We start from the raw sequence: 12,983 nt of genomic DNA, 5'->3' as shown, positions 1-12,983 counted from the left end.
CCATCATAAAGGGGGGAGATCCGTTACAAAGTCTGTAGACAGATGTGACCAAGACCGCTGAGGTACGGGAAGGGGAAGTAGTTTACCTGCTGGAGAGTGCCGGGGAGATTTGGATTGTGTACATACCGAACATGAGTTGACATAGTGGGCAAAGTCCTGCGCCAAGGTGGGCCACCAGTACATATCGGAGAGGGATTGGATGGTGCTGGTGATACTTGGGTGTCCAGCAGCAAGGGATGTGTGTGCCCAGGTCAACAGCCAATCTCTCACCCTGTGGGGACGTAGATGCACTCGAGGGCATGAGCGGGTTCCCTCCAGAGCCTGGCAGATGTCCACAGCTACCTCCCAAAACACGGGGAAAATGATACGGGAGGACCGCTTGATAGGGGTAAAAAAACAGGGTGTAGGAAAAGAGGTCCTCTGGCATCCTGGTCCCCAGGCGGTGATTCTCATCTTTGATCAGGAGATGGTGGGGTTACGGAGTTGGAGCCACGGTAGGCCAAGCATGACTTTGTGTACAGGTGCGGTGATGAAGGAGGGAAGGCTTTCCTGGTGCTTGGGTCCCATGGTAAGGGTAAGTGGTGCTGTGACGTGAGTAATTGTGCAGGATCCCAATGGTCGCATATCCAGCTGGTGCCCCTCGTGACCGCAATAGGAACAGAACCCTAGCTGTCTCCAGCAATGCCGCTGGGAGGTGTGTAGCTCCTTGGGTTCAGGCTCTGCCTCAAGACAGCCAAAGGAGGGAGTTGAGTTGTGAGGTGGACACCGATGCCCCCGAAGAAGGTTATCCAGACAGATGGCCATCGCGATGAGAGCGTCCAAGGATATGTTGTCATCCTGACATGCCAACTCCATCTGGTCCTCTTCATGCAGTCCACTGCAGAATAGAGTGTGGAGTGCCGGTTCATGCCATCCGCTGGAGGCTGCCACAGTCCGAAAGGTGAGGGCGTACTCCGCAGCGGTCTGAGCACCTTGGTGGAGTTGGAAAAGTCGCTCACCTTCCTCTCTGGAGGATGGTCGAAAACCACCTTGAACAGAGCCATGAACCTCTCGTAGGAACCCAGCTCCTCCTCTCTCCCAGATGGCCGAAGCCCACTCCAACGCCTGTCCGGTCAGCAGGGAAAAGACCGTGGCAACCGAGGACCTCTCGGTGGTGGGGGCTCCTGTCTGAGAGGTGAAATAGAGGGAGCACTGGAGTAGGAAGCCACGACATTTTGATAGAGTACCATCATACTTCTCCGGAAGGGACAGTTGGGCATCACGGACCCGGGAGGACGGCTGGGTAGGATGGGGGACTGGCTCACTGACGACCCGTGGTAGGAGGCCATCCATCAGAGGTATGGAGAACCTCGCTGCTGGTGTCGAGGCAGTGGAGAATGCAGACAACCTCCTTCATGGTCGTACCCAGTAGAGCCAGCTGGTCATGGTGTTGGTGGAGAAGATGACCCTGTTATGATATGAGTAATCAGGGTGGTGATAAAGTCCAGGTGTGCTTAACGATAGGGAGCAGGTGTACGCAATATGGGTTCGAGTGCCGGAGGGAGGGAGCAGGAGTAGGCGTGACAACTTTTTCAAAACATACCTTTTAAGTTGAAGATATAGTGGAATGTAACCTCTTCAGCAATGTGATCATATTCATCCTCTCAAAGGAAAGACAAATCTCTTATCTTTTAGAGTTTGCTGTAGAGCAACAGAGGACAGACAGCAGGACGACAGTGAGCCGACCTCATTTGACCAGGGATTTCAGTGTTTGGATTGGACTCCCCCTTAGTTCTTCAGAGGATCGCTGGATCTTTCACAGCCATGGAGACAGAGACTGCACAGGAAGCACTATTAATATACTGTAAGGGCATGAATAAAACTTTCGGTAAAGTTTTAGAAGCTCTTACACAGTAGATATTCTAGTTTGAAAAGTGCACCATATTCTACGCTATTACAGTTTATTGTTGAGATGCCATCGAATAAAGTATGTAGGCTGTCTTATTTACATTGGTTTCATCACTCACACAAGTCTTTAAATGCTGTGACACCCTGTGAAGATTGGGCCTGGGAGTGTTTAGGATACTGTAAACTTTGTGTCGTTTGATTGGTCAATGGTGGTTGGTTTTGGGTTGAAAGGTTACACCTTCAGATGTTAGAAATGGAATTAAATGCCTTTGTTCTCTCTCTTATCCTGTATCCAGTCCATGGGGGAAGGTTGTATGATCAGTTCTAATTTAATAGGCTTGTAGGCCTCCCGCCTAGTAAGCATCACTTTGTTCATGCTTTGTCCTTTAAGTTAATGCTTTGTAACTTAAGCTTTATTCCTTGTAGGTGAATCCATTCATTGTACAATGTGAATTAAATATCCACCTTTGGTGTAGACAATTCTCAGACGAATTCTTGCTAGTCAACATCAAGCATGATGCTTGCTTGTATATTTTAATTATCTTTATGGAGTCAGAAACATTTATTACCAGTCGCATGTGAGGTATTTATAATATCGTATATACACATGTCAAATATTACTGTGCACTACAAGTACATTTATGACCAAGCAGTAAGCATTCATACAGTATAATTATTATCTGAATATTGTCTCATGGCTTACAAACCAATTGGGTGGACCATACCCAAGGAATCATAGAATATACAGTTGAAGTCGGAAGTTTACATACACCTTAGCCAAATACATTTAATCCTAGTATAAATCCCCTGTCTAATGTCAGTTAGGATCACCTTATCTTAAGAATGTGAAATGTCAGAATAATTGTCACGTCCTGACCAGTATAGGGGTTATTTGTTATTGTAGTTTGGTCAGGACGTGGCAGGGGGTGTTTGTTTTATGTGGTTCAGGGTGTGTTTTGTGTATGTGTTTAGGTAGAGGGGTATTTGATTTATTAGTCCGGGGTTTGTTAGTCATTGTTCTATGTTAGTATATTTCTATGTTCTATCTAGTCTTTTGTAGTTCTATGTTTAGTTAATTGGGGTTGGACCTTCAATTGGAGGCAGCTGGTTATTGTTGCCTCTGATTGAGGGTCCTATAATTAGGAGTTTGTTTTTCATGGGATTTTGTGGGAGATTGTTCTTGTTTAGCTGTTTGCCTGACAAGACTGTCAAGTTCGTTTTTGTTTTGTATACGTTTATGTGTTTTCCTTCTTCACCAAATAAAAAAAGATGAGTGTACATTTTCCCGCTGCGTCTTGGTCTCTACCCTACGACACCCGTGACAATAATAGTCGAGAAAATGCTTTATTTCAGCTTTTATTTCTTTCATCACATTCCCAGTGGGTCAAAAGTTTACATACACTCAATTAGTATTTGGCAGAATTGCCTTTAAATTGTTTAACTTGGGTCAAACATTTCAGGTAGCCTTCCACAAGCTTCCCACAATAAGTTGGGTGAATTTTGTCCCATTCCTCCTGACAGAGTTGGTGTAACAGGGTCAGGTTTGTAGGCCTCCTTGCTCGCACATGCTTTTTCAGTTCTGCCCACAAATTTTCTATAGGATTAAGGTCAGGGCTTTGTGATGGCCACTCCAATACCTTGACTTTGTTGTCCTTAAGCCATTTTGCCACAACTTTGGAAGTATGCTTGGGGTCATTGTCGATTTGGAAGACCCATTTGCGACCAAGTTTTAACTTCCTGACTGATGACTTGAGATGTTGCATCATATCCACATAATTTTCCTTGCTCATGACGCCATCTATTTTGTGATGTGCACCAGTCCCTCCTGCAGCAAAGCACGCCCACAACATGATGCTGCCACCCCCGTGCTTCATGGTTGGGATGGTGTTCTTCGGCTTGCAAGCCTCCATATTTTTCCTCCAAACATAACGATGGTCATTATAGCCAAACAGTTCTATTTTTGTTTCATCAGACCAGAGGACATTTCTCCAAAAAGTACGATCTTTGTCCCCATATGCAGTTGCAAATCGTAGTCTGGCTTTTTTATGGCAGTTTTGGAGCAGTGGCTTCTTCCTTGCTGAGCGGCCTTTCAGGTTGTCGATATAGGACTTGTTTTACTGTGGATATAGATACTTTTGTACCTGTTTCCTCCAGCATCTTCACAAGGTCCTTTGCTGTTGTTCTGGGATTGATTTGCACTTTTTGCACCAAAGCACGTTCATCTCTAGGAGACAGAACACATCTCCTTCCTGAGCGGTATGACAGCTGCGTGGTCCCATGGTGTTTATACTTGCGTACTATTGTTTGTACAGATGAATGTTGTACTTTCAGGCATTAGGAAATTGCTCGCAAGGATGAACCAGATTTGTGGAGGTCTACAGTTTTTTTGAGGTCTTGGCTGATTTCTTTTGATTTTCCTATGTCAAGCAAAGAGGCACTGAGTTTGAAGGTAGGCCTTGAAATACATCCACAGGTACACCTCCAATTGACTCAAATGATGTCAATTAGCCTATCAGAAGCTTCTAAAGCCATGACATCATTTTCTGGAATTTTCCAAGCTGTTTAAAGGCACAGTCAATTTAGTGTATGTAAACTTCTGACCCACTGGAATTGTGATACAGTGAAATAATCTGTCTATAAACAATTGTTGGAAAAATGACTTGTGTCATGCACAAAGTAGATGTCCTAACCGACTTGCCAAGACTATAGTTTGTTAACAAGAAATTTGTGGAGTGGTTGAAAAAACAGTTTTAATGACTCCAACCTAAGTGTATGTAAACTTCCGACTTCAACTGTAGCCCAAGATGCTGACAAGACAGGGGACACACAAGGACAGAACAGGACACACAATGGCAAGGCAGACCATTACTTCATAGTGACTCCATGTGGTTTGTCCTTAAGTCCCTGTTTATGCAGATGTTGTTTGTCAGGGTCCACGTGGAAGGAAAGGTCAGCAAGTTTAAACCACCCCTCGTCTCTTTCCAAAACATTTTTCCATTGTTACAGACACTGTGGGGGTTGGACCCATAGAGGTGTTCCGTTTAATCCCATGGTTGAACCCTATAAAAGGACTAGTGTCCATCCATCCTGTCACAGTTCCTGGAACCGCTTGGAGTCGTGATCATCCTCTCTGAGTTGTGTAAGTTTGAGTGTTAACCTCAGTCTCCCTCCACAAGAAGATGCAGGACTTCGCCTTCGCTGCCCTCTCCATTTGGCTGTGTCTGGGTGCCACCGCCCTGGCAGAGTCCCACGGCCCACAACACTGCAGTAAGGATTATCTGCTTTATATCTACTTGTAGTAGTTCATGTTTGCTGTGCACTATGTGGAAAACTGCTATTACTTGTATGACTATTTCTGTAATATTGTCAAGGTTCGTAGATTTGACAGTCTCTAACTAAAATTATACCTATATGTCTACACATCTTTGAGTTTTTATATCTATCTAAATGCCGTTTTTGTCTTTTAGCATCACCTAATATGACTGGGGTCCTGACTGTGGTGAGTTGTCCATTATCAATGTCCAGTTTCATGTAAGGACACCGTGTGGCTATATTTCCATTATTTCAAAACCAAACCAGACTCTCAGCTCAGGCAATCCTGTTTTAGTCCACTGATGTTTTTGTAGGTACAGAATTGAGTCATACTCATCTCTCTCTCTCTCTCTTTATATCTTCCTCGCTCTTCCTCTCTTGATAAAACAGATGGCCCTTACAGGAGGTGAAATCAAGGCAACTGGACATTACAGCTACGACTCTACGGACAAGAAGCTACGTTTCACTGAAAGTGAGATGCACCTCAACAAGACTGAGCATCTGGAGGACTACCTGATGCTGTTTGAAGAGGTAACACTGAGAACTAACAGAAATACACACTTATAAGACAACATTTCAGTTGAGTCCAACCCAATTGTAATGCAGAATAGCTGCTTTATAACATCAAAGTATACATGTATAACACACTTGTTACTATGGTTATGACACAGCATCGTCATAACCGAGTCTTCCTCCATCTCTACCGTCTCTCTCAGGGGGTCTTCTATGACATTGACATGAAGAACCAGTCCTGTAAGAAGATGTCTCTGCACTCTCATGCTCACGCTCTTGAACTCCCCGCTGGTGCAGCCCATCAGGTTGAGCTGTTTTTGGGGAGTGACACTGTTCAGGAGGAGAACATCAAAGTGAACATATGGATGGGATCCGTGGCAGAGACTAAGGGTAATTATGATATGCATTAGGAGTCAGACTGTCAATGTGATTTTCATTAATGAAGTAATACATGATGGTTTATATACTGTATATGGTTTATATAGCAAGGCTATTGAGGTGTATCAAAGCATTCGCATACAGTTTATGTCAGTCCTAATGTCTGTCTGTCTATCTATCTGATCTCCAGGCCAGTATTCTGTGTTAACTACTGTGGGAGAATGTCTACCACTCAGTACTTTCTACTCAACTGACTCCATCACACTCCTCTTCAGGTGTGTGACATACGTTTAACTTGCTTAAAGCAGTGGTAAGGTCACTGACATGTATGTAAAGTATGCTGCTACCATATTGCCCTATTACAGTACTAGTTTTATTTGAAGATTGTAGATTTTGTTCTACACTGTATATTTAACTGATTGTGCTTACGGTGTAGGTTCTTGCATGCCCCGAAATCTTCATGTGATTTCTCTTTTTCTTACAGCAATTCTGAAGTGGTCACTGAGGTGAAGGCCCCTGAAATGTTCACTCTGCCGTCTTTCTGTGAGGCTGTGGAGCTGGAGGAGACTCCAAAGGGCCAGAAGAATGACTTCTTCAATATTTTCAACACTGTCTGATACAGTGGCACCAGGACCTCCAGCCCCAACCAACCAAGAGCCTGGCAAGCTAATCCACCTAGATGTTTCTCTCACTCTAATGACTACATTTGAGTGTTTTATTACGATCTTTCCTCTTCTATTAGATAAGATCTGTATTATAATTTACTTTCTTTGTTGATTCCCCTTTGAAGACATTGCATAAAAGATGGATCAGATGTAAAAAGGAAAGTTAATTTTAAGTTGTCATGTTAATGTAATCTCTACGTTTGAACAGGATAGATGGGCATATAACGTTTGTACCTTACACTATTAATCTGTCACTTTAAGTTGCTAATGCGTAAGAGATCTGCATAGGCAAATAAGATAATAAAAACTCCAAATCTTTTCCAGTCTCCAAATGTATTTTTTTTATTAGCCAAGTCATCTTCAACATCTTCCTCAAACATACATAAGAATATATCTTAATCTCTAGCTGAAACTAATTGCAGCACCATAGCGTCTAGCTCCTGTAGCCCAGATTAGCTAAACTCTAGTCTCATTAATTAGTCATGCCTTTGATCCAGAACAATAGTCTCACTGTCTTTGTCTGTCAGTATTTCTGGGGTTAGGTTTACATAAAATTAATTTCACAGACATGGCCACTTGTGGCCTGTTGTAAATGGGGTTTGAAATAACTTTTAAACTATTTCTGGTTAACAGAGAGGGATGTGATACCTGAAAAAGCAATGAAGTCATTAAACACAAAACAAGCAGAGAGACAGAGAGTGAACCCTATCTGGGGTGAGTTGCTGAGCATGAGGCCAGCTGCTGTCCTTGGTGCTGCAGCTGCCAGGGCTGGGACAGTGTGACTGACTGGGACCCTCCTCCAAACATGCTGAAATGTGTAGGCCTACTAGCCCATTTCAGCACCACCACATGGGGGCCACTGCATGGCAGCAGTTGCAGCAGTGGGGGACTAGTCCGTCTATGAAATTAAACTGTCATAGCAACGCTATGAATCAGGCCTACCTAATTTATTCCTGGAGGAGAGAACATTATTTTGTTTTCTGTAACATTCAGTGCGTGGACTTGATTGCATATATGGCCGTGGACCTAGGCAAGTCACAGGTAGTCTGGCACTGCTTTTCCATTGACAGAAAAATAATAATAGGCTGTGAGTGTTGAGTTGGGTCATGTGTCGATCGCCCCTTTGCCGCTAGCCCATCGGTGCAAGTCTAGACCATGAGTAACAGGCATCATTGAATGCACTTTCAGATAAGGAACATGCTTGTTGTAAATGAATTACAGTAAATAGGCCGAATGTGCGTAAAAACCTGGGACATCGGCTTGCTTTTCGGATGAACGATACATTTTAACTGGCTATTACTTTGAAATTGGTCACACGGTGACTATTTCACATTGAACCATGGCGATTGCACACCTTGCTACAGAATACGTTTTCTCCAACTTTTTATTGAAGGATCCAACACAGTCGAAGTACAAAGGAGTGCGTCTGGAGCTGGCGTTAGACAAAATTGTAACTTTCATCGCGGTTGGTCTCCCTTTGTTACTTATTTCCCTCGCGTTTGCCCAGGAGGTGTCAGTAGGTGAGTTGAATTACTGATAGACTATCAGAACACAGGCTAAAATGTTAAACTTGGTCGAATAAAAGCATCTGGGTCAAACATAGAAATTGATAAAATAGCATTATCTGTAGAATTGAGCGCACACACTACATCAGAGCAGACTATTGGTTCTCGGCGGACAAACGCTGTCTTTCTGTGTTTAGTTCGAGCAGTCCATTGCAGTCAAGCACTGTAGGCCTAAACAATAAAACACTGCTTCAATGATTTCAGTGCCAAGATTTACACTAAAGGATTCTTGCATTCTCATCAGATGATCTCGCAAACATGTCTAATCCCTGGGTCGTTCTTTGTCTGCTTCATAGAGCCAATAAATGCAATTCAGACCACCACCATCTATCAAAGGAAAACAGGCTATTTCACTGAAATGTGTCGCCCCAGATTAACCTATCCAATATTGTTAAATGTTGATATTGTTAAAACAGCTGTGTTGCTTGTCCCTCAAAATGTAGTCTTAGTTACATTTTAGCCTTCTTGTCCTGTATGTTGTTCGAGAGCAGGCCAACCTGCGTGAAGCAACAGTTAGTTTGTAGCTCTTTGAAAATGACTCAACCTTGTAAACTAATCCACACGATCCCACACCCCTCCTTTCACTGCTTTTCATATTTTATCCTTTCTCTAAAAATATTTATACTGAATAAAGTGACAGAGGTTGCAGGTAGATAAACAGGTTTGTGAGTGAAGATATAGCCTGATTAGATTAATAAAATCACATGTGAAAATAATTTATGTCTAATGCTGAGTTACAGGCTAATTCTCACTTGGCAGTGTGTCTATATCAGCCATAGAGATCCACTATGTTCCGTTTGATTCTGTAGTATCAGTCCTGTAAACACTCCCTGCTCTCATCTATTCTTCTGCAGACTACAGATGTATTATGTGTACATGACAGTTTGGGCAGGGGTCCATGGGGTTCGGGGTGGCAGGGACTTTTTCTGTGCTTTCCCTAGGCCATCCCAACAACATGTTTCACCAAAGAAACTGATTTGCGCTGTGGATGTGTGATCCAAACATATGTGTGAAATAACATAGATAATATACTTATTATCAAGAATGAAAGCGTTTCAGTTAGTATTTAAAGGGTTACGCATCAAGCAAATAACTAGGATACAGTGGAAATCAATTTATTTTTACCATCCAACCTCTGCACTATGGGACAACAACAACCACATAAATAACTGGAGGGGACAGTTACTGACAGAAACTCATAGAGTTAGCCTGTGGGACACAAAGGGCTTCAGTAAGCTTTTGGGTGGAAGGGTCTTTGCTTAGTAAGATCATGCCAGGGAAGGCCTGAAATATGTTCTCAGCTTGATCAACCTCCTCCACTGGAAACTGTACACTGCCCACCACCAACTGAGAAAGTAGATAACAGCTAGAGCCCACACTGGTCCTATTTCAAATCAAATCAAAGTGTATTTGTCACGTGCGCTGAATACAACAGGTGGAGAACTTACAGTGAAATGCTTACTTACAAGCTCTAGCCAATAGTGCAAAAAAGGTATTTCCTGTGTCTTCTTCACTCAACATTAGGCTGTGTACACTAGTCTTTCTATTCTGTAGTGGCCCATTCTAACCCTGTCCTCCAATCCCTTTATGTCGGAATGCAGGTACCCAGATCAGCTGTTTTGTCTCTACAAACTTCTCGCGGCGACAAGACTCCTTCTGCTGGGCAGCGGTGCAGGAGCAGCAACCCAGCATTGTTGGAGTCAAGGGCGCGCCCCTGTGGCTGCACAAGGTACAGACCCTCCTCAGTTATCCAAGACCAATATGGGGACGTGCCCTGTGTCCCAATTCTCCTACCTTTCTCAAAGTGTGCATTTGTCCTCTTCTCCTCTTGCACAACTCACAAGTGTTTACTTACTATAGGGAAGAACGTAGAGAATTGGGACACAAAGGTGGACTGTGTGGATTCAACATACAAAAAGCCATAATGTACTGTAGCATTGTGGGTCAGTGGTCGGAGCGAAGGGGAGCTTCAGTCAGTATGAGTGAGATTGATCTGTTAATGTGGCCCTAACAGTTATGGCTGCATGGGAAGTGTTTGATTAACGCTTTTCACTGGTAATCTCAACGCAGCATCACATTTGGAATATTTATGATTGCGGTACCCACCTGAACTCTCAGGAGCAGGGCTGAAATCAGGCCACACTGTCAAGTAGAGTCAACACTCTTCATCTACATTAAAGCCCTGTTACCATAGCCTCTACAATTATAATTATGCAGCCTCTTCTCAGACGACTGGGAGAGATACTTAGAGGGTTTCTTGATGAGATGAATAATATCTCCATATGCAGGTTTAATAATATTCCAATCAAATCTAATTTTATTTGTCACATGCGCCAAATACCACAGGTACAGGCCTTACAGTGAAATTAACCAACAATGCAGTTTTAAGAAAAATAAGTGTTAAGAAAGTATTTACTAAATAAACAGAAGTTTAAAAAAAAGAATAAATACATAAATAAAATAGCAACAATAAATAACAGTAACGAGGCTATATATAGAATAATTGAGGTAATATGTTGGTAGAGGTAAAGTGACTATGCATAGATAATAAACATAGAGAAGCAGTGCTGTGCGGTAAAAGAAAGAACAGTCTATGACTAGGGTGGCAGTTTTTGGCAATTTTTAGGTCCTTCTTATAATAATATCGCCATAATGCATGTCATTATGTTATAATCTGTCCTTGTAGTCGAGGAATTACAATCACCACCGGTGAGGAGAATTTAACATCTAAATTGGAGTGACATTGTTCAAAACTTTCCCAAACGTTGAGTCACAACATTCATCATAGTTCCAGGTGTATTAATTTGGTTTACTTCTGTGGCTCATAGCAATGTGGGTCACACCAATCTTCTGTATTTTCTACAGTCAGTTCAGGTGGATTTGTCATCTTTCTGGTTCTCATTTTGAAATGAGTCATGCAATTCTTGTTTTCTTTTTGGTTCCCTCTCTCACCCTCTTTTATTCCCCTCTGCCCTCCTCCTCCAGTTCTTCCCCTACATCCTCCTGTTGTTGGCCATCCTCATGTACATCCCTGCTCTGTTCTGGCGCTCTGTTCTGGCGCATCCCTGCTCTGTTCCACCTCTCCTCTGACCTCAACTTCATCATGGAAGAGCTGGACCGCTCCTATTAGCGAGCCATCAGACTGGCCAAGAGCCTGGCCTCATTTATAGACACCAAAGATGTCTCTGACGACCCCCCCAGGTAAACACTGCAGTGAGACCTTGATCACTTCCAGCCTCCATCAACTTTAGATTACTTAGGTTAACCTGTTGGGGATAGGGGGCAGTATTTGCACGGCCGGATAAAAAACGTACCCGATTTAATCTGGTTACTACTCCTGCCCAGTAACTAGAATATGCATATAATTGTTTGATTTGGATAGAAAACACCCTAAAGTTTCTAAAACTGTTTGAATGGTGTCTGTGAGTATAACAGAACTCATTTGGCAGGCCAAAACCTGAGAAGATTCCAAACAGGAAGCGCTCTCTCTGACTATTTCTTGGCCTTCTTGATCATCTCTAACCAAAAAATCGGACATAGCGATTGCATAAAGGAGGTCTGTATCTATAATTCTTAAAATAATTGTTATGTTTTTTGTGAACGTTTATCGTGAGTAATTTAGTAAATTCACCGGAAGTGTTTGGTAAAAAGCTGTTTTTTGATATAAATATGAAGGTTAATCTGGGGCGACACATTTCAGTGAAATAGCCTGTTTTCCTTTGATAGATGGTGGTGGTCTGAATTGCATTTATTGGCTCTATGAAGCAGACAAAGAACGACCCAGGGATTAGACATGTTTGCGAGATCATCTGAGCTGCTAAGAGAGGGAGGTGGTGAGGCCTTTGACACCATGTGTCTGCTGCAGACTCTGGGCCAGGCGAAAACAGATGTGGTGGACGGGAAAAAATCCACTTCATACCAGGACAACAACGTCTCCATCCTGGGATCAAACCCGGGTCTGTAATGACGCCTCAAGCACTGCTATGCATTGCCTTAGACCGCTGTGCCACCCGGGAGGCCCATTTAAAGTCCATTTAAAGTTAGATTTGATTTAGTCCTATTCTTTAATCTGGAGTTTTTTGAGATGGAGACGTGATTCCAACATATCAATTATTAATTTGTAGACAAACTGGAATGAATGCCAGACTAAGTCAGTACCACAGATGGAACTATCCAAGCAGAAGATAAATATCCTTCAAATGTTAATATTCGGTTGCGTTGACAACCAAACACAATTCAATATCACCGTGAAATATCATAAATAGCCTATTAACTTGTTGACAAGTTAACAAATTGTCACAAGTATCTTCGTCTTCTGACGATAATGCGAAATCGTCATCGGAAAAGGTAGACCAATACGCAGCAGGTGTGCAGTTGTTCATTTTGAACATTTAATGAAATCAACACGAATACAAAACCAACAAACAAGAAAACGAACGATAAACTGACAGTCTGCAAAGCATAGGCTCAACACAGAACAATCACCCACAAATCACACACACAAACACACCCTAATATATGGGACTCTCAATCAAAGGCAGATAGACAACACCTGCCTTCAACTGAGAGTCCCAACCCCAATTAACCAAACATAGAAACACACACACCAGACTAACCATAGAATACAAACACATAGACCATCAACCAAAAACCCGGAAATACT

General features: G+C 42.8%; 1 protein-coding gene and 1 pseudogene across 1 annotated transcript; both read left to right on the top strand.

Annotated features, from left to right (window-relative positions):
• The first annotated feature begins 4,990 nt into the window (after nucleotides 1-4,990).
• Nucleotides 4,991-7,081, top strand: epd2 (Ependymin-2). The gene is given in 6 exon segments (NM_001140867.1): nucleotides 4,991-5,154; nucleotides 5,355-5,386; nucleotides 5,590-5,730; nucleotides 5,916-6,102; nucleotides 6,281-6,365; nucleotides 6,575-7,081. Coding segments are annotated over 6 exon segments (666 nt in total). The 5' UTR covers nucleotides 4,991-5,066; the 3' UTR covers nucleotides 6,708-7,081.
• A 1,013-nt stretch (nucleotides 7,082-8,094) lies between these two features.
• Nucleotides 8,095-12,284, top strand: LOC106568038 (pannexin-1-like; annotated as a pseudogene).
• Nucleotides 12,285-12,983: the final 699 nt, after the last annotated feature.

Source organism: Salmo salar, chromosome 13 (genome assembly GCF_965601325.2).
Source record: "Salmo salar chromosome 13, fSalSal1, whole genome shotgun sequence".
NCBI classification, from domain to species: Eukaryota; Metazoa; Chordata; class Actinopteri; order Salmoniformes; family Salmonidae; genus Salmo; species Salmo salar.
This window is presented reverse-complemented; position numbering and strand designations above follow the sequence as displayed.